Source organism: Haemorhous mexicanus, chromosome 12 (assembly GCF_027477595.1).
Source record: "Haemorhous mexicanus isolate bHaeMex1 chromosome 12, bHaeMex1.pri, whole genome shotgun sequence".
Classification (NCBI taxonomy): domain Eukaryota; kingdom Metazoa; phylum Chordata; class Aves; order Passeriformes; family Fringillidae; genus Haemorhous; species Haemorhous mexicanus.
Genome location: NC_082352.1, coordinates 15473863 through 15494874, shown reverse-complemented (window position 1 = coordinate 15494874; position 21012 = coordinate 15473863). Strand labels below are relative to the sequence as shown.

The 21012-nt window shown below is 56.4% G+C and overlaps 1 protein-coding gene across 1 annotated transcript; it reads right to left on the bottom strand.

Moving 5' to 3' along the window:
- Positions 1-6411: 6411 nt before the first annotated feature.
- SLC9A5 (solute carrier family 9 member A5) lies at positions 6412-20482 on the bottom strand. Its single transcript, XM_059857253.1, has 16 exons — positions 20312-20482; positions 15072-15374; positions 14248-14411; positions 13888-13966; positions 13004-13181; positions 12653-12873; positions 12266-12468; positions 11653-11742; positions 11454-11524; positions 10649-10778; positions 10394-10482; positions 10139-10265; positions 9841-10011; positions 9199-9268; positions 8912-9043; positions 6412-8529 (listed from the first exon to the last, which is right to left on the bottom strand). Exons 1-16 carry the CDS (start codon positions 20442-20444, stop codon positions 8063-8065), a joined length of 2628 nt encoding a protein of 875 aa, XP_059713236.1. The 5' UTR covers positions 20445-20482; the 3' UTR covers positions 6412-8062.
- Between the last annotated feature and the right edge of the window lie 530 nt (positions 20483-21012).

Genomic DNA, 21012 nt, shown 5'->3' with positions numbered 1-21012 from the left:
TGCTTCTCCAGAGCAGGCAGGCAGGTAAGCAGCTGAGTTAGCTCAGCACTCCCTGGGGCACAGCAATAGCCTCAAGATGCATCTCCCAAGATGCAGCAGGTCCAGTCAATGCCTTATAGAGCTGCATGGGCGTTCCCTGGGACCAGCTCTCATGGTGCCTATCACAGCTGGGCTGTGTTGCCCACTGAACTCAAGCAGTCCCACTCTGAGTCCTCCAGGTGCTTCTCAAAGTACCCTTAATCCAGCTGGTATTTCCATCAGGGGAATGACAACCTGCTCAGGTCTGACAGTTTCCTCAGAGGCAGAAGAGATCTGCTTTGTCCCCCTCTAGCCTTGCCCAGCTGGCAGCAAAGGGGAAATATCTCAGTCCTCCAGCAGCTCTGCAAGGCTTCAGGGTGACGTTCAAGTCACTCTGCAGTGGGCAAAGAGCAGTTTGGGGTCAGGGTCTTCTCCCCAGGGGGGGTCTAGAGCCAGCTCTGCTGACTGCAGATCCAGAGCACTGAGAAGGCTCTTTATATGCCACTGGGAAGGGCTGGTTTGGCAGGGATAGGAGCAGTCTGCCATGGAGCATCCACAGCTGGCAATTAGAGGAGTGAACCTCAGGGAATGCCTACAGCAAAGATGCCAGGCTGGAACACAGAGCAGGTGGGACACAGGGCACAGTGAGGAGGTGGTGTGATGTGGATCATAGCTTTTGTACCGGGGGCCCTTTGTTCCCAGTGTGGGCTGGAGGCAGAGGAAGCACCAGGAAGCAGCACATGACTGACATGCTGTGAGCTGGTTCCAGCAGGGGTGGGCACCTCCCCTCCCTGGCACCAGGGATGGAGAGCACCGGCAGGAAACCTGATTCGATGCCATCAGCAGCAATAACAGTGTGCCTCCTGAAGGAGATGAGCAGCTTCCCCTTCAGACGGGCAGGGCGGAGGGCTCCTGCCTCCTGTCAGCAATCTGTCCTCGCTCCCTCTCACTTGCCCTTCCTCTATCATGTTGTTGCTGTCTTCCTCCTCGCAGATAAATCTGTGTTCCCAAATCGAGACAGGCTACAGAGCAGCTCCGGGAAGGTTCGAGGGGGCTTAGACGCCTCTGCGGTTCAAACAGGACTGCTAGACTGGGGCCATGAGCCTTAGGAGGAGCTTGGTGGGAGGAGGGATAAGCCGGTCAAGGACTTCCTCCCCAACACAGAAACACCCAGGTCCAAGTGTGTGTTCTATGCTGCTTTTTTTTTCCTTTATAGAATCATACAATGTTAAGAATTTGGAATGGACCTTAAAGATCATTCTGTTCCAAGCCCTCTTGCCATGAGCAGGGACACCTCCCACTAGACCAGACTGCCTCAAGGCTTTATCCAACCTGGCTTTAAATGCTTCCAGGGCTGGGACAACTACAACCTCCCTAGGTAACATGTTCCAGTGTCTCACCACCCTCATAGTAAAAGAAGGCTTTGATTTTGGGTCATATTTTGCAGGTCCTGCTTGCGTTTGCTGCCGGGTGAGATGAAGGTGTCTGAGAAAGAGTGCGTGATTGAACCTGGGCATCACACCCGCCATCAGGAGAGCGGGAGGGAGCTGGCGCTGGCACACCACAGGAGGCCTGAAACTACCACACGTATATTGTCTTTTCCCTTAAGACTACCCTGTCACGGGATCCCGGGGCCTTAGAGCCGCGCTCCGCCGCACCCGCCCCGCCGGGGGCTCCCTGAGGGGGCGCGGCGCCATCTTGGCGGGCGGGCCGGGGCGAGGCCTCGGCGCGGAGCGACACCTGCCGGCGGTGCTGGGCAGCGCGGCCGCCCCCGCCGTGCCCGCGCTCCGCGCACCGGGTCCGCGTACCGCTACCGAGCCCGCGTACCGCAACCGAGCCCCGCTACCGAGCCCCGAGCCCGCTTACTGCTACCGAGCACCGCGCACTGAGCCCCGCGCACCGAGCCCGCGTACTGCTACCGAGCACCGCGTACCGAGCTCAGCGCCAGCCGAGCTGGGTACTCAGCCAGCGCGGGGCCGGCCCTCTTCCGACCCTCGCCGAGGGGAGATGCTCCCCTACACCCCCGTCCCCCGATCCCCACCAGCTTGGGGGCGGTTTGGTTGCCTTTGGGCAAGCGACACCCCACTTGGAGCTGTATTGGAGCTATATTTATAGACAAATCCAAGCGCAGCGAGGTAGCTGCCTGACTTTTTCCCCTCTTCATTGCACTCCTCAGTCTGTAATTTCCTGTTTGCCTTTAAAGCTATTTTTACCAAGGAAAAAAAATATTAACAGTTCTATCTGTTCACTAGCACAATAAAGCAAAGATCGGAGTGAAGCTAGCAGGGATCATGGATTAAGTCCCCGGCAGCAACCTGTCCCACCTGTTTGCTCCACAGCCCTTCCATCCCAGCACATGTGGCTGGTGCTCCTTCACTGGCCGGGTCCCATCAGCCAGCCCCACACCACTTGGGAAAGCTTCACAGTTGTTTCTTTTTTATTTCTTTCTCTGTGTTTCTGGGGTACCTTTCTGAAGCTTTTCCCAGCTTTCTCCATAAATAGAAGAGGGTAGGGACGTCTACTGAAAACAGGTGTATCTACATCACCTGTGTGGTAGAGAAGAGAATATCCTGGCCCTTGGGAGACTGGGATTTCTGAGAGAGCAGGAAGGACCCAAATGTCCAGGAGAAATCTGGAGGGGGTGACTCCTGCACAAGTAATACTCCATGGTCCCAACCATCCCTACAGAGAGGCTCTTAAGCTCTGACCCCACAGCTCATCCAGCTGTCTGTGACAGCCTCAGAGACCCTAAACTGCCAGGCAGCCACACATGGTGAGGCCTCAGGTGGGTGCACAGCCAAAAGCCAACTTCCCCTCAGTCAGCCAAGGAACCAAAGCAAGGCTTTAAATGGCTCTCCAACAGCATGGGCTTTGCTGGGCTTCAGGAGGCAAAGCTTGTGCAGGCAGGGATTGCCCTGCATTGCTGTGACAGAGGAAAGCACAGACACAGCACAGCTGCTGCAGAGTTTGGTCACTATCAGGACCCTGTGGCCTTTCCAGGCCCTTCTTCCTGGGCCGCCCACAAGCTCAGGATGACCTGTGGTCTGATGTAGACCAGACTAACTGGGCTGGTGGTCACCTCCCCAAAGTGTCCTCAGCACCATCCCTCCCTCTCCAGCCAACCCACCAACACATTTCATTTACCTTCAGGACAGCCTGGATGTGTGGCCACAGATGCCAGGAGAAGATGAGGTGGGAGGAGCACAGGTGGCTTCTTCAGGAGTCCTTGCCTTCCGAGAGGCTAGGAGGAACAGCTGTGTCTAGCTGCAGGGAAGATCTGGAGTACTCATAAAATCAAAGACCCCACTACGTTGGCTTCCACTCTGGCTGTTCTGCAGAAATCCCCGGGAGTAGCAACCTCATCACACAGTCCTCAGAGATTACTACAGTTTTGTTTGCTCCTCCAGGGAAAAGCAAGGAAGTCTGAGCCACGAGGAAAGGTGTGGATTCCCCCGCCCAGCTCCTGCCGACCTAGAGATCGCTCTGCTCTTGCCTGTCCTCGGCCAGTCCACGCTGCAGCCTGTTCCCTTGCACAGCCGGGCCCCGGGGAAAGCCTTCTGGGGATAGTCACCCTGCAGCCCGACGAGTGGCACAGCCGCTGGGGACGGTCCCCAGCGCTGCGGGGAGCCCGGGGCCGCTCAGTGCCGGCAGCCGGCGGGGACTGCCCGGGGAGCCGAGGGGCTGGCTCCACGCGAGCCGGAGGGGTGCAGCGCGGAGCACAAAGGCTCTCCCATCCTGGCCGCTCTGCCCTGGAACGCAGCATGGGAACCACTGCCCAGCGCGAATCTGTTCCTCATTATCCAGCCCGGCTGCCGGCTGATCCCGGCTCCGTCACCACTCACAGCACAGCCCCGGCCAGCTCGCATCCCCTCAGCCGAGCAACTTCTGCGCACCTGGGGCAGACCAGGGCCAGGGCTGGCATCCCCCTCCGGAGGTGATGCCAGAGGGAAAACGAATTATTCCCTTCGCCAACAGGCAGAGGAGGCTTCCAGTGAAAGCAGGGAGCAGGGATGGCTGCTTCAGGTGTGAAGAGCGGGAAGGAAAATGCAGAATTCAGAGGAGGTGTTTGGTCTGATCGCTGGTGGGATGGATGGACAGATGGACATGAAGGGAGCAAGGGACAGACTGATGTGTCTCCAAAATATTGTATCTCCAGATACAATCAGACTGAACACCTCTCCTGAATTCTGCATTTGCCTTCCTTCTGTTCTCCATGCAAACATGACCATGGCCAAAGCCTCTGCCATGCTTTGTGTGAGTGAGAGGTGAGGAGCTGGTTCCTTATTCACTTGCTTCCCCCTGCTTCTGCCTGTATAGAGCAGTGTGAAAACCTCCCAAGAGGATGTCAGAAGTGCTCCAGAAACAGAGCAGGATCAGCAACTACATATGTGAGTCAACAGCACCCTTGCTGCAGTGGAAAATATGAAGCTGGCAGGTTCAAGAAAATTATAATTTCTTGGACATGGTACCTGTGAGACACAAATGGGTGCTAGTTCCAATATGGGGCTTCCCAAAAGAATATATATATATATGAACCAGCTTTGAGAAGATAAGGCAGAGGAAAGCTACCAACAAGGTGGCACACCGAAACCACAGACCAACTCTACACAGAGAAGCACTTGGAAGAACAAGAGGTAATGGGCACAACCTGCCCAGGGGAAATATTTACTGAGCATAAGGAGAAATTCATTCTGTGCAGGACTGGTGTAGCTGCAGTGTGGTTCTGGGACAGGGACAGTTGACACATCCATCCTCAGGGACATTCCAAATCCAGGGGGACAGGGCTCTGAGCTACCTGGTCTAGCTTTGCTACCAGCCCTGCATGGAGCTGGGATTGGACCATGGGCTTCCCAAGCCCCTTCCAGTCTGAAATTTACCTGATGCTCCAATGTGCATTGTGCAAAAGTGATGTGGTGATTTTAAGACTCATTTGTAAGATGGCCAACACCAATCCATTGCCCACAGCTCTTCCACACAGCTGATGTCAGATCTGCCTTACATCCCCTGCTGACTTCACAAGTTTTGCTACCACAGGGGAACTGGAGGAGCTCAGTACTGGAGAAAGCAAATGCCTGTGGAAAAAATGTGTGGGTTTAATGGCAGGCTCTAAACAGAAGTCTGGGTGCAAAATGATAGGTCTGTGATAGTCTGCCCTGGGATGGGGTTGCTTACAGTCACAGTCGGAGGGTTGTATGATCTGGGTTAGAGTCTGACAAGCAGCTTCTGTGGCTCTTCCTTACTCTGTCCTGGAGAAGCACAAGTTTGGGCACATGCATTTGTGGTTTGGCCCACTCCTCATGTTTTTCCACTGAAGCACTTTAGTATTTTTAGGCTGAAAGAGACGACTCTCTGCTATGCTGGAAGGATCAGAGCAGTCCTGTGCAGGCAGGACACTCAAAGGTGAAATACAGAGAGTGAAGTACAAGACTAAAAACCAGCCAGGAGCCACCAGACCTGCTCACAACAAAGATGGGGGTGGGAAGAAGGGGCTCCAAGCTGCTGGCTGCTGGCATGGAGAGCCTGCGCACACATTAGCTGCTAGGCTCAGATGCCTGGATGAGAGAGCAGCAACCAGTCCCAGCATTTCCTGAAGCTCAGATGTCAGCTTTCCCTCCTCTGAGGACCTGAAGGACACAACCCACCTCTTCCAGGAAACCACCTGGCCCACACAGCCTGCTGCACTGCCAAGGCAATTGTGGCTGCAGGCTGTGCTGGCACTGAGGTCCAGCATGCAGAGCACAGCTCAGCCAGCAACATTGTTGGTGGGATGCAAGGCTGATGGGGAATGTCACAAGGAGCAAAAGCTTCCACAGGGGCCAGTGTAAAGCTAACAGGGCTAGAAGCTACATTTGACCCTGCCAAAAAAGACCAGGGGTTGATAGAGGATGCCAGGTTCAATACAAGCCAAACATCTGCCTTGTGAATCAAGTAAACCACATTTACTTTCCTTCAGGAAAAGCAGAGACCAGGAGATCAAGGGGAAGAGCAAAACCAGCACACACCAATGCAAGGAGGCTCCTGTGACCCAGAACACCCCAAAACAGATCCCTTTAAAACATATTTTTGGCAAGGAAAGAGGACATGGGAAGACATGGCCTCCCAGCACACTGGAGGCTGTGCAGCCACAGCTCTGGGCAGAAGGACCTGGTCTCTTGCTGGCTGCTCCCTCTGCACGGCCTCACGACAGCTGTAGGCACGCATCGCTTTGGAAAGAATATCACATTTTCCACAAACTTTATGGAAACCAGGAAATCCAGTTAGGCACATCAAGAGAGGGGGTTTGGGGCCTTGGATGGAGAAGAATGGAGAGGCACAAGGACATGGTGCCTGCAAAGGAAAACCGAACCAGGATGGGCAGAGGTTCCCGGACAACAGACAGACCAGACCATAACATCTGCTCCAACTCCAGTTTATTGAACATTACAAAATACTCTGCATATATTTTCACATTATAACAATATCCTTGCAAATAATATATTAAGTATTGAGTCATTTGTGGTGCCCATGGCTACAGAAAACACTGACCCAACTAGAGATTTAGTATGGCCCAATATCAGAAATCAAAACTAGAATAAGTCATACCAGAAATGCAAAACTATATAAAAACCTTTTAAAAACCTCATGCTCATCTGGTGGAACAGGTACAGAGCTGAAGGACCTCTGCTGAGCCCTGCTGACAGGGCTGGGAGTCTCACCAGCTCACCTGCTCCACATTGAACTCACCTACCCAGTGCATCCAAGTGTCCCCTTGGCACCTGCTGTCTCAGCACACCCATAAAGCTGGAAAAGGCAGCCTTTTATCTGCTTTGGAGCATTAACAGTCCAAGTCCCCATTTTTCCCAAAGAGGAATGACCTCAACCCTCCTGCTCTGCTGGTGCCCAGCCATTGTGCTCTTTTGTGTGCTGAGCAGTTCTTGGGGTGCAATTCTTGGCCCTTGAGGTCACACCAGCAATAATTCATCATGTGGCCCACCAGCTCCCATCACCCTCTGAGGAGGGAACAGGGGTGGCTGGGATGCAGGTGTTGGGGACAGACCTTTGAAGATGCACACTGCTCACACCTACCACCCCTGCTCCTGATGTACATTCATACCTGCTGCTCGCTCCACTCTTTGCACCATGAACAGTCCTCCCAGCTGATGCACCCCAGGCAATTGGAGGGACTGGGACGTGGGCAGAACGAACACCAAGGATGCTGTGCAGGGCAGCTGCCTCCCAGTGAAGCCAGAAAGCTGAGCACTGCAGCTGTTGGGAACACATCCAGGTGACGGGTGCGAGGCTGGCACAGCAGGTTGGCTGTTGGAGGAGTCCCTATGCATATAGGTTTGCTAGCCCAGCTCCTGGTGGAGCCAAACCCCAGGAGCGCTGCTCCCAGTCCTGAGAAAGCCATGGCCTTGCCTCTGTGGTGCCTCCACAATCCAGGGAACACCGGGCTATCGTGGCAAGGAGCCTATCTCTGAGCTCCTGGCTGAGCTCCATGCATACTGTGAGGAACCAGCACTGTGGCCACCTTGAAGTCAATGGCTTGGTCACTGGGTGTGGGTGGGCTCTAGTGCACCAGCACTTCTCTCAGCCCTTTTCCCAGAGATCTCCTACTCACAGCCAGACTGGAGACCAGCTCATACTCTTACACCTGTGAGCAGCCACAGCCCATTTTCCAGCAGCCACCACCGCAGGGCAGCACAGCCATGATAGGATCAAGTCTGTTTGGGATCCCAGCCCTGGGAGAAACATCTCTAACCTCCCAGCTGCAGAGATGTGCAAGGACCAGAGAGGAAGAATGAGGTTTGGGATCTGTGCCTTCCTGGGCAGACAGGGGCTGGTACCTGCTGTCGCAGCACAAAGACCAGTTATTGACCAGGTTTGCATCAGTAGGTGCATGGGCAAAGCACACCCTGGAGAACAGCTCCAGGAGGAGTACTGGGCTCTCCCGCCACTCCTGGAGTTTATGGAGACACACACAAGCTTTGCAGTGCAAGACAGAGCAGTCACCAGGTCATAGCCTGTCTGCAGCTCTCAGTCCCTTCCCAATCCACAAGGTGCCTCAGAGGTGGCTTGCTCTGTTGAACATCAGCCACCTGGGCTCTGCAGAGGGTGGCACCCTGCCCTGCTCCTCTGTGGCCATCAAAGGCTGCAGCTCCTGCTGCTCAGGACCGTCCGGGCTGCTGTCACTCTGTGACCGGCCGCTCTTGGAGATGTGGCTGGGGAACTGGAAGCAGGAGCTCTGCTCTGGCATCGCCTGGCTTGCAGACTGGGGCTGCTCCTCCAGCACGGGGCAGGCAAATCTCCTGTGCTGAGGTCCACTCTCAATGCCTGGGGGGGAAGCGATGCTCTCCAGGGAGGAGATGCTTTGGTTCCACGCCTTCTGCATATCCACTGGCACAATTTTGGTGGTCTCCGAGGAGACATAAACAGCCAGATCAGCCTGGTCTCCTTTCCATGGCAGCTCCTTCTCTGCCAGGGTTGGCGATGGAGGGATGATGCATGGGCTGGGGCAGACATCCAGGCTGCCTGGAGATGCAGATGGAGGGACAGTGAGAGGGAGCTTTTACAGCTCTCAGTCTCTCCTTGACCCTGCAAACATTGCAGAACCAACCACTGCCAAATGGCCATAGAACCCTAGAATATCCTGAGTTGGAAAGGACCCACAAGGATTATGGAGTCCAAGTCATTGCCCTATGCAGGAAAACCCCAAGAATCACACCATGTGCTGGCCCAGGGATGCAGGACACAGAGGTTTTGCCATGCCACCAGAGGACAGTGATTCTCCCATTCATGCTCTGGGGACTTTGGTTTTGGGTTAGGGTTAGGCCATGGCAGCTTTGCTCTACAGGTAGAGGAAGGACAAGCTACCTGATGTCAGCTGCCCTGGCATGGGAGCATTGGTGCCTACCAGGAGTTGTCTTTCCCTGCAGGACCTCATCAGTGGCTCGAGCAACGAACACAATCCCCTCATCGTCTTCTTTCTCCGTCTCTGAGCTATCACTCTCCTCCTCCTCTGAGCTGACCATCACCAGGACAGGAGCTGCAGGCAGATGGAGGGGCTTGGTTTGGTGCTAGCACAACCCTGGTGCTGTCATCCCACCGAGCTGGCAGTGGGCAGGCACAGCAGGTGATCCCATCCCATGCCACCAGGTCCCCTTGTCAGGCCCTGCCATCCTCACTTGCCACTGGCCTTACCTGCATCCTGCCAGGGGACATTTCTGTGAGTCTTCCCGTTGGGTGTCTCTTTGGTCAGAGAGATGTTCTTCTGTGAAAGAAGAGGAACTGGCTGGGACCTGCCCTGTGCAAAGCCCTAAACCCCAAGAGGTGGTCCTGCGAGCCAGCCGACATTGGGCATGCACATTCCCACCCTGGCTACATGGCAGATGGGTTCTAGTCCTTAGGCTTTGCATCTTCATGGCCCCACAAGGAACTGCTCAGCTGCAATGGCTTCAAAAGCCTCCAAAAAAAGAAGATACCTAAGGCTCAATTTGAGGTGCAGAGCCACACTTCTGAGCCTGGATCTGTACCAACACTGAGGCTGCTTTACACTGAGTGCTCTTGCAAAACAAGCCTGGGGCTCTTCCAGGGCTTTGCTCATTGAAGAGCCACCCCACAGCACTGATGGCATGCTGGGGACACATGGACACACAGCACCTGCATGCTCACATGCAGCATCAACAGGACTGAGAAGAGATGAGCCGCTTTCCCCTCTGGCTCTGGAGCTGTTGATGCCCTGCAACACTTCAACTACACACCCCAAAAGGACCTCTCTTACTGCATCCTGGGGTGGCCAAATCCCAGAGCTAGGAAAAGAACAGCAGCTTGGGGAGGACTTGCCTTTTTCCTGCCTTTTTCCTTCAGCCTGGCCTTGCTCTTGGAGGAGCAGACATTGTGCTTTGTGGACTTGAAGGTCTCCAGACGCCTCTTCATGTTCTGCCGGAAGATTTCTTTATCTTGGCGCTCTTGTTTATCTGGAGAGATGAAGTGACGGCTGTAGCTGGCCTTGTACTGGCCGAGGGAGAGGCAAAGAGACACAGGGTGAGCAGCTGGCCCCACGGAGCATCATCCATCCCTGCTCCTCTTGCGGGTGCTGCTCCCCTCGGGGTCAGCCCACGCCGTGCCTGGGACTGCTCACCCGCCGGCGGGGCTTGTAGAGGCTCCCTCGCAGCACGTGGTGCATGGCAGCGTCCTCCTTGTCCCGGCGGCTCCGCACCGTGTCGATCACCTGCAGGTCCAGGCACGCGCCGCTCCCGCTCTCCCTCCTGCGGGGAGACGGAGATGGACGGGCTGGGCTCCATGCCAGCCCTGGTGCAACCTGCCCCCAGGGAGGAGGGTGGCTGTGAGGTCACACGAGGTCCATCCAGGAGCTCAGAGGGATGGCTGTACTCACAGGAGGTTTGTGACTGATGACTCTGACATGGACGTGCGGCTGGGCATGGAGGGCAGCGCCAGCTTGGCAGCTGAGTGCACGTGGCCACCCTGGGAGGTGGGAGGACAAGGCAGGCATCAGGACAGCAAGGACACAGCTGGGATGGACAGGTCCCCACTGCCTGGCCAGAGGGTGCACATGAGGGGAGGAACATACATGAGGGGAACCTCTCCTGCCAGGGCCATTCTGCTGCCTGGACACCACTACTGCCTGTACCTGATCTACAAAGCTGATAGCATCACGGATGTTCAGCTTGTAGTAAACATCCCAGATCTCATCCCGCAGCCTGTAGGCAGATTTCCGCATCAGGAGCTGGCTCAGGTATTTCTTGTCAAACTGCTCCCACCTGCCATGAGATGAAGACACAGGCAGTTCAGCTCCCATGGGGTACCACAGCCAGGGATATCTACCCACACAAGGCTGAGTGTCCCAGGTACAGCAAAGGGAGGCTGGGCACGCAGGACCTGGCTGTGCAAAGGGACACACTGCCAGGGAAAGCAGGACGGGGGGGACATGGTGACCCTTCAGCCTGCCCAAGGGGAAGCCAGACACTGTTGGGTCTGTGAGGCAGTGGGAGTAGGACTGGGGCCACCCTGCTGGAGCACTTCCCCTGCAGGAAACAGGCTTTCTGCATCCTTTTCCTGTCCCTGTGCTTCAGATAAACACTGCCCAGGCAGGAACAGGGCTGTTCCCTCCTCAGTGCCCAGGGCAGTTCCATCCATGAAGAGGCAGAGGGCCATTGCCACCAACATGGAAACACCGAGTTCTGACCTTGGCAAGCAATGTCAGCTCCACATTATCCCCAGCCTGACCTCTCTCTGGGATGCTTTTGTGATCTTGGTCTGCTGCACAACAGCATCCGATGGTACCTATCCAGACTGATGGACAGACATATAGGCTTCCTGGTCCTGCTGCCCTGTCCACAGCAGGGGTGTCCTCCTGTGAGAACCCCAAGATGTCCCTGTGGCTGGCATGCATCTCCCATTCATTGTCAGCAGAGGATCCTGTCTAAGACACTCACTTGTCCCGCCAGTAGTGGTAGCCATGGTGCCCCACGATGTCCTCCACCGCTGCCAAGATGTGGTCAAAGGCCTTGAGTGAGGGGAAGAGAGTGAGTGGTGGCAAGGCTGTGGGTGCCCTGGGGATGCCAAGGTCATACATGGCCCTCACCCAGTCCCACATGTGAGGAGAGCTGGGGAGCCTCTGGCACTATCACTTACGTGCTCATGCAGCTCCTCGTTCAGAGTGGGTTTGTGGTGGTCACTACGCTTCACCTTCAGCCACGTCACCAGGGGTTTGATGGTGAGGCCCTAGAATGGCAGGAGAAGGCAAGGGAAAGACTGGGAGGGTGAGAGGGTGCATGGCTGGGGCATGGGGAGCAGAAGCAGCACAAAGTGACTGGGGACAGTGGCTGTGCCAGCCATGCATGCCCCTATCAACCCGACCCCTGTGCCATGGTATGCACCCCCAGTCATCCTTCCCCTAGACTCATTTTCATCCTTCCTGTGGCTTCCCTTCCCAGGGCACTGAATGCCAGAGGTGGGGCCCAACAGCAGCTTTGTAAAGAGAGCAGCCTGGACAGGCATGCACTCTTGGAGCTCCTAGAACCAATCCAACCAGAACAAAATGACAGTGGGAAAAGAAGGTGGGCCATGGCCCCACCATCAGAACAGTTCCCATAGTGGTCCTGCACACCTGCTGATGGATGGGGTGCCAGAAAGCACCAAGGACCAAAGGTCACTTGAAAAAAGATACTTTCCCAAAGCACATGTCCCCAGGCCAGTTCTGGGGCAAGAAAGCAGCACTGGAGGAGGGCACAGTGCCCATCCTCACCTGCACAATGACAGTGAAGAACACCACCACGATGGTCGTTGCCACAAAGTAGTCCTTGGCTTTCACCTTTTCCCTGTCCAGCAGGATGACCAGGGCGAAGGCCACGGCCCCACGGAGGCCACCATATGACATGACCACCTGGTCGATCCTGTCCAGGGGGATGAGGCGGAAGCGGTTGAGCACGTATGTTTGGAGAACAACACCTGGGAAGAAGGAGGAGGAGAGCCTGGAATGCTGGGAGAACCCTGCCTGCTCCAGCAGCACAGCACAAAATCCCAGCCAGGATCCATGGCTGGCCTTGTACCCCAACCTTTCCTGGGCAATATCCCTTTTTGGCATGAAAAGGGCTGTGTGCTACTAGCCATATACACAGCAGGACAGACTGACCCACAGCTCTGAAGAGCAGGATAAAGAACAGGGTGCCCAGCACCAGTGCTGTGTCCCATGTCCACTTGGAGGTGTCCACAGCCGAGATGCCCAGAAACATGAAGATGATGGTCTCTGAGCTGCTGGCCAGTGTCTTCATGGTGTACTTGACTGTGGTGCGCGATTTCTGGGAGATGTTGGCTTCCACGTACTTCTTGCAGCAGATCCCGCAGAAGGTGACTCTGCAGAGGGGCAGGAGGAGATGGCATGGCCCTATGGCAGGATGAGGAGTGGGTCTACTCACTGCCTCTTGCTGCTCAGCACTGCAACCCCAATTTCCTGGGCTCCCCTGGGGGACCCTGCAGTACTCACGCCAGGATGGCGGAGAGCGAGACCATCTCGGCAGCCAGGTACGCGACGTAGGCCAGGAGGAAGACGAAGAGCGGCTCGATGATGCGCACGCGCTTGGTGAACCGCGTGATCAGGGCCAGCAGGAAGGCGAAGAGCAGCCCCACGGCTGTGCCCCCCAGGCTCACCAGGAAGAAGGAGGCTGGAGGAAGGAGAAGTCTCATGTGAACCATAAGGAAGTGGGCCCAGCTCCTGTGCCCCACAGCCGTGCCATTCTGGGCTGGCCAAGCGCCATGTTCCCACCCAGGTCCCTTCCAAAGCATCCCATGGAGTACAAAGCTTTGGATGATCCCAAGGCATCCCCTGGAGCACCTCTGCTGTGGGGGCAGGCTGATAGAGTTGGGGCTGATGTTGGGACTGTTCAGCCTGGAGAAGACCTCAGAAGCCCTTCCAGTAGCTGAAGAGAAGTCCAAAAGAGCTGGAGAGGGACTTTTGACATGGACATGGAATAAGAGGACAAGGGGGAGTGGCTTCAAACTGACAGAGGGCAGGATTAGGCTGAGTATTAGGAAGAAATTCTTTCCTGTGAGGGTGGTGAGGCCCTGGCACAGATTGGCTGTCCCATCCCTGGAAGTATTCAAGTCCAGGCTGGGGGCGGCTCTGAGCAACCTGGTCTGCTGGAAGGTGTCCCTGCTCATGGCGGGCAGGGCTGGAACAAGATGGTCTTTAAGGTCCTTTCCATTCCACACAATTCTACAGTTCTATGCTGATGGCCAGTATGTGACACATGGAGGTGACAGAGTTGTGGTGCTCAGTGCCCACCCCACAGGACAACAGCTCCTGTGCTTGCTCCCCTCCACTTCCACAACAGAGGAGGAGGTGGAGGGGCTAGTGTGGCAATTACTCACCTACCCCCTTCACGTAGTCTGTGGCATGGATGTGCGCTGGGCCCAGCTCTACAAAAGAGTTGAAGACCTTGTACAGCACCTGCAGGCAAGGCAAATCCCTTGAGAAACACAGGGCATTGCCCTGCCTTGAGAGGGGCAGGAAGGGTTCTGTGGAAGAGGCATTTTCCACCCCAAACCTGTCAGGTAACAGCTCATTTCAGCAAAGTCTCCCAGGGCCAGGAAAGAGGAAAGGCCAAGAGAGAATGGCACAGGTCTGCCCCCAGCTCAGGGATATCACCTGCATCCTCTGCCCATCCAGGGGAATTCCAGCACCTTGGACATGTTGGGCTCAATGTTAGAGTCCCCCAGGCTGCAACTCACCACGGTGACAGCATCATTCAGGAGAGACTCGCCAAATACAATGATGAAAAGGGTCTCATTAACATGGACCTCTTCAAAGACAGCCAGGACTGCCACAGGGTCCACAGCTGAAATCAGGCTGCCAAAGAGCAGGAAATCCATCAGCCCAGCTTCAACACCTGGATCTGTTAGGACAGAAGGACCAAAGTCAGGCAAACCACCCACCCCAGAGCTCCTCTAACCAGGTGGAAACAACCCTGTCCCTCATCTGATCCCAGTGACTTGGCTGCAGCATCTCAACTGGGAGTGCAGTGGGATGAGCCCAAAAGTGTTCCCAGACCTCCAGGATGCCCCTGGAAAAGTGGGACTTGGTGCCTTCTTGCTGCAACATGAGAGAAGCATGAGGGATGTCCCTGTTGGCACCCAGGTGCATCACTGCTCCTCCAGCAGGCACCACCAAAGGTGCTCGGCAGCCCCACCTCGGGTCCAGGCATCAAGTGGCTCCTCAGGGCTCAGGAGAGCTCAAAACACAGCCCAGGCCAGCCAAGGCCAGTGGCTCCAGCCAAGGACAGGGAATATGGCAGCGAGCCAGCAATGCTAGCCAAGGTCGGCAGATGAAAATAGCAAAGGCATGAGTCAGCCCAGTGCCAAGAAGGGCCCGTCTGCCCTGCACGCTTGACCGTCCTGCCAGAGCACCATTCCCAGGATGTCAGGACCCTGCTCGTGCTGTAATTCCTAGGAATCCACAGCAGGGAGAGGCAGTGGGCTATGAAACTGGGGTTGCTTTGCACCTCTAACCTATTTTTTGGGGACGTGGTCCGAGCTGGGCAGCCCTGCAGACCCACCCATGAGCCCGGCACGGTGCAGTCCCCAGAGCGCGGTGCCGGTGGCGAAGGAGTTCCAGAGCGTGCCCACCACTGCGTAGGTGAGGATGGCACCGATGTTGTCAAAGAACAGCCGGCTGGGCATGAAGTACCCCGAGTCCAGGACAATGGGGGGCAGAAGGAAGAGGAAGAACATGTTGGGCTCCAGCTGGTACTCGGCTTTCTTTGCCACGGCCAACACGATGCCCCCCAGGCCCAGCCCCAGCAGGATGAGAAGGCAGCTCTCCGGGACGACGGATGTCACCTTCCTTGACAGGTGAAAAACTAGAAGAAAAAGAAAAATGAGAGCATCAGCCAAACAGGCACACAGACAGAGCATCCCAAATCCACAGACTTCACAGAAGGGTTGGGTGATGCATGATGGATGGGAGGAGAACAAGGGAGCACCTATGGAAAGGCTGCTTCATGGCCACATGTGCACAAAAGACCTTCCAGCTACCTCCCAGGCCAGGATTTCAGGTCTCTGACTCCTTAGGATTTCCCTCTTCCTCTCAGCCACTGTCTAATAAGCTAATCAGCCAGGCATTTTACTTTTGTTGGCTTCTGATATCTGCACTTAAAGGTTTAAAGCAGGCAGCAAGCACGTTCACAGTGTCACGATCACTGCTGGCTGCTGTTCAAGAGAAGAAATCCTGGTACACCGGGACATGTCACCCCACTCAGAGATGAGGATGCTCAGCCCTGGTGACAGGGTGACCTTGTTTGCATCCATCTGAGCAAGCAGCCAGAGCAGCATGCAAACCACTGCAGCACAAGCCATGCCTGAGCACAACCTCCCTCAGCACCAGCTAGCCTACCTGCATGCAAAAACACAGGCACCTGGGAGCTGCAGATTTAGAGATGCTTGGAATAATCAGTTTATTCCATGCAAGGTTTGGGCCAAATCTTAAGCTGCCGTGGAACAGGATGTATTTTCTAAAGCAAACGGAGGATGCCCTGGTATTCATCCAGCAGCAATGTGGCAGTGAGCCTGTGCCTGTGCTCAGGCACAAGCCAGCAGGGTGCCAGGCCAGCCAGCACAGGAGATTCGTTCCTCCAGGCACCCTTGTCCCCCTTGTCAGGGTGTCCTGTGTAATCCCAAATCAGTCCAGCTTCCAGGCAGGCAACCCCCAGCCCTGGGGGTTTCTCCTTGTTAGCACAAAGTGCTGTATTTTTGCTGCCCCTCCAAAAGGGCATTGTTTGGGGAAAGGCTCTTGAGGGTCACAGTGATTTGGTCCCCCTGTCACCGGGTTCTGCCATCAGTTGTGACATCCAGCCCAGCTCTGTCGCATGACTTGACTATCAGATGAAGAAATCTCCTGGGGAGTGGGTTCCTCCAGGCACTTTGAGAGCCACCTCTGTCCTTGTGCACCCAGCAGGTACAAGGGACATCAGGGTAGGCTCTGAGCCATCACTTGGCTGCAAGCCCAGCCCTGCTGCCAACCCCCAAACCCAGTCCCTAAAGCCCTTTAGCTGGACTAAAGCTGCCCATTGCTTGTGCCAACCTACCCCTCCAGAAGGAAAGTTGTGCTATGGTCATGCACCAACTCTGGGTCACTCAGCTACTTCCCTCCTTTGGAACCCCAGTGGACAGACCATAAGGTGTGCCTAGCCCAGGGTGCTGTCTCCAGTGGCACAGACCTGGAGAGGAGCCCAGGAACAGGCAGTACTTCATCAGTAGGTTTCCATGTGTCTATGCCCTTATCATTCCCCTCTGAACCTGTCCTGGTCCTCCTCTGTCCTTCTGGGACAGGTCCCGGTGTCCCTGAGATGTGGACAGCTAGAGAATCAAGGTTGTGGCCTCCTGATGTTCTTCCTTTCTCAGCACCTCTTAGGTAATTTTCTTTCCTTCACCACAGCTGAGCTCTGAATTAGAGGAGATAATTGAATGACAAAGATCTGATTCATAACCAGAGACGTCTTTGAACCCACCACCCAATGTGCAGGTTAAGGCCCACTTTTCCTTTAGTTGAGGACCTCAAGAGGTTGCTGCTTGGCACAGCAAGCTCCATCCATGCCCCAGCACTGGCTCCCTGCCATAATACAGCAGGAGCACTGCTGCAGCCAGCAGGGGCAGGGCAGCGAGCACAGGGGCAGCATGATCTGCAGCTCCACCACCAAGCACCTCAATAGGAAATAGCACCCAGGCCAAGCCTCTGCCATAGCTCTGCCACTGAACACTCCAGCCACAGAACCTGGGGCACCCCCCTCAGCCCCAGCCACCTCTGCTCACAGCTATGGGCTGCAATACAGCCCTGGAGACCCTGGTGACACGGACACTACAGCCCTCCAAGCAGACCCACAGCCTGAGGAAATGCTGGCTGGGCTTCATCCAGGCCAAATTCCTGCTAAATGACCACACAAGTGACTGCAGAGCCCTGCTCACCCCACACAAGCTGCCTTCACCGGTGGATGGATGGTGCTCACTCAGCGCCTGCAGCAGGCTGTGAAGCCGCTTCCCACCCACGGGAACAAAGCTCTGAAGTTTTCAAGAAGGGAATGAGGCGTCCAGCCCCTTTCTGCATTCTCAGGAACATTGCCAAATCCCTGCTCTCTGCTTCGGCAACCCAGCTGCATTCCTCATGCTGTGGAGCTGTCCTGGCTGGCTGGGGGACCCAGGAGAGCATGCAGGGATGCTGGGGGGACATGGGTCCTGGCTGTCATCCATCCTGGAAGTGTTCAAGGCCAGGCTGGATGGGGCTTTGAGCAACTTGGTCTAATGGAAGGTGTCTTTGCCCATGGAAGAGTAGCTGATTAGATAATCTCTCAAGTCCCTTCTAACTCAAACTATTCTGTGATTGATTTCACCAAGCCAGAAACTTGGTCAAAAAAAGGAGAAGCATCAATGGGAAAGATCATGCTTGTCCAAAAATCTGCCGGCTGATGGGGAGAGCTGCCAGCCTCCCCAGGAAATGGCAGCACATGAGCTCCCATGTGTCACAGAGAGCAGCCAGTGGGGACAGACTGAACAAGCTCTAATTTTATACACACTAGTCAAGGATTTCAGCACTAAAGGTTCCCACAGCAACAGTAACTTAGCCACATGTGAATTAACTTCAGAGACATAATCCATACTCAGGCATACATAATAAAGGATTTGCCATTGAGAGAACTCAGGGCCAAAACCTGCTCTGCTCCTCCAGAGCTTGGGAAATGGCAGAACACCTAAATCAAGACATGAGCAGCTGGGGGCAGAGGTGATGGTGAGAGGAGAGATGGTTGCAATGCTGCTGCATAGAAAAACATCTGACTCCTGGCAAACTCCTGCCTGTGGGGCAGCTATGTGTAAGGAGAATGTCTGGGGCAATGCTCATCACCTCTGTGCTCCCCATCCTGTGCTCTGACTGTGGATGGAAAAGGCAGCAAAGCCCGGATGATGCCTCGCTGTGCAGGAAGGCAACACCCAAGCCAGTTTTTCCCTGCCCCTGGTGTTTGCTGGCTTGGGTCACCCCAGCATCGTGACTGCCTCTGAGAACAGAGCCCACAGTGTCATTTCCCCATCACCCGGGCGTGGGGCCGCTTCCTCCCCTCCAGTCACAGGGCTGTGAGCTGGCAGCCCAGAGCCACAACCACAGCGGATCCTCTGCGCCAGCCTATGCCCAGCGTCCACGGCTGCCACAGCTGGTGCTGCCCTCTTTGCTCTCCAAAATCCTCCACCCCTGGTTCATCTCCTCTGTGGACTCCTGGGGACTGCAGGTGCCATCTCTGGGGACACCCATGGCAGGGTGCTGCCTGCAGCTGTGCCTCCAGGTCTGGGTGTCGCTATTGGCTCCAGGCTCTGAGGATCCATTGGACCCACTGGATACACTAAACCTGGCAGCTCGAAGCTATCATCCATCAGGGCTGTGTCTCACAGACAGAGAAAGAGAGTGGCCATCAGCCTCAGGCCTGGAAGAAAGTGGCACATCTGGGGGTTTGGGAATGATCCCAGCTCAGGCCCCCCTGCACCCACCCGCACAAAATCAGGGTGGCTGAGGGGAGCACGTCAATGGAAACCTGCACAGGGGAGCAGCTCTGAGGAGAGGATGGAGAGAAGAAAATAACAGCCAGGGAAAGGAATTTTCTCTCTGATCTTATGCAGGTAGGAGGGACGCACTCGGCAGCTGGAGGTGGCACAGCTACAGCAGAGTGCTGTATTTTTAAACTCATGATACCTTTTAATTCATTCCTCGCGAGGCTTTAGGTCTCTCTTGCAAGAAGGCAAGGAAGGAGAGGAACGGAAGATGTACAATGATGCTGGGACAGGAAGAGGCCAGCTGGTGGTCACAGCCGTAGCTGTCTCCTCTGTAATGAGTGCTGCTACACATCCCTGGCTGATCAGAGATTCCCCAGACAAACTCTGAACCCACATTTCTTGATTCAACTCGAAACTCAGAGGGTGTCTGTGCCCCCACCACGGGGGCTGTGCCCACAGCAGGGTCTCTAAGGAGAAAACCTGGCTCAAGGTCATGATCTTATCCCCTGGGCCCAGCACAGCAGGCAGGGGCACTGTGGGGGACCAGCCCTCCGGGTACCCCTGCTTGGCACCCACGCACGGGTGTCCCCTCCCCAGCACCCCGGATGCTGGTGGGGAGCCCAGCCCTGCACAGCTCACACAGATCCTCATTGTGTCTTCCCACACAGCCTCTCACAGCAGAGCCTCCCCCGGCTGCATGGTTCTGTGCTGGGGAGCACAAGAATCCAAGTCCAGCCCAATCCGGAGTGACCCACTGGAGGAGACTGCAGGCACCTGCCATCCCCAGGCTGCTGGGGGCACATTGCCCGGCACTGGCCCCACCGAGCCTTTCCCCGGGGCTGTGGGGGAACAATGGCTTCCAGACCTGCCAGTGGCAGGTGCTGTGCCAGCCTTTGGGAATACGGGTCATCCTTTGGGGCTTCTCCTCTCATGAACCCTCCATCCTCTGTGCCCACCCATCCATCCCTCGCAGGAAAAAACAGCCCGGGCCCCCACCTTTTCCTTCGGGTGGTGCCTTAACCCCGTTGCCGCACATCATCCCACGGCAGGGCACGGAGGATGTGGCGTGGTCCCCGACCTCCGCAATCCAGCTGAGAGTGGTGACCAGCCGGATTTGTCCCCATGACCCGTGTCCCGGCGTGCGGTGACATCCCTCGCCCCGGGTGCCCCCGCGCCCGCCGGGGATGCCGCATCCCCCCTGCCTGCTCGGGGGTGGACACGTCTGCTCCCGGGGGACCGGAGCGGGTGGGGACATGGGGACACTCACCGATCTTGGCCAGGCTGGCTACCAGGATCCAGGCGGCCACCAGGCAGGGCGCCTGCACCTCCCGCCACTGCCACCGCAGCAGCTCGGCTCCCGCCGGGGCGGCGGGGCCGGGGGAGGCCGCCGGGGGCTGCATGGCCCCGCCGCTCCCGCCGCTCCGCTCCGCCGCGGTCCCGATCCCGGCCCCCGCCAGCGTCACGCGCACGTGGGGATGCGCCGGGACGGCCCCCGGGCCCCACGCCACGGGCCCCGCCCGCCGCTCCCCGCCCCGGCCGGCACCGGCCCGCCCCAGACCTCGGCACCCCCGTTACGGCCCCAGGCAGTAGCACCCGCCCCGGACCCCAGCACCCCCCTACTCACCCCTTACATTCCCCCCTTCCATCCCAGCTCATCTGCACACTCCCGGAGCCCCCTGGGCCATACTAGTCCCTTGTCCCACTCTCAGTCCTCTCTGCAACTGTCCCGGTGTCACCGGCATCGCCCTAGTCCCCCATGCTCTCCCTCTGTGCCTCTGCTTTGTCTGTCTCCCCAGCCTGGCTTAGTCCTCACACATCCACCAAATTCCCCACCCTTTTCCCAGCTGAAACCATCAACCCCTGCCTCAGGTGCTGCCTGAGCACCAGCCTGGGACCACCCACGGGGACCCCCAAAATTTCTGTCTCCCCTTTACCTCCTCAGCCCCTCTCAGATACTCCTAAAATCTC

What these genes read in the sequence shown, in the direction of transcription:
- SLC9A5 (XM_059857253.1), bottom strand. Translation starts at nt 20,444, where the DNA reads ATGCAGCCCCCGGCGGCCTCCCCCGGCCCCGCCGCCCCGGCGGGAGCC. An exon ending in TCTACAAGCCCCGCCGGCGG is followed by an intron (nt 10,012 to 10,138) that starts GTGAGCAGTCCC and finishes TCCCTCGGCCAG; the next exon opens with TACAAGGCCAGCTACAGCCG. An exon ending in GCAGGGAAAGACAACTCCTG is followed by an intron (nt 8,530 to 8,911) that starts GTAGGCACCAAT and finishes CTGCATCTCCAG; the next exon opens with GCAGCCTGGATGTCTGCCCC.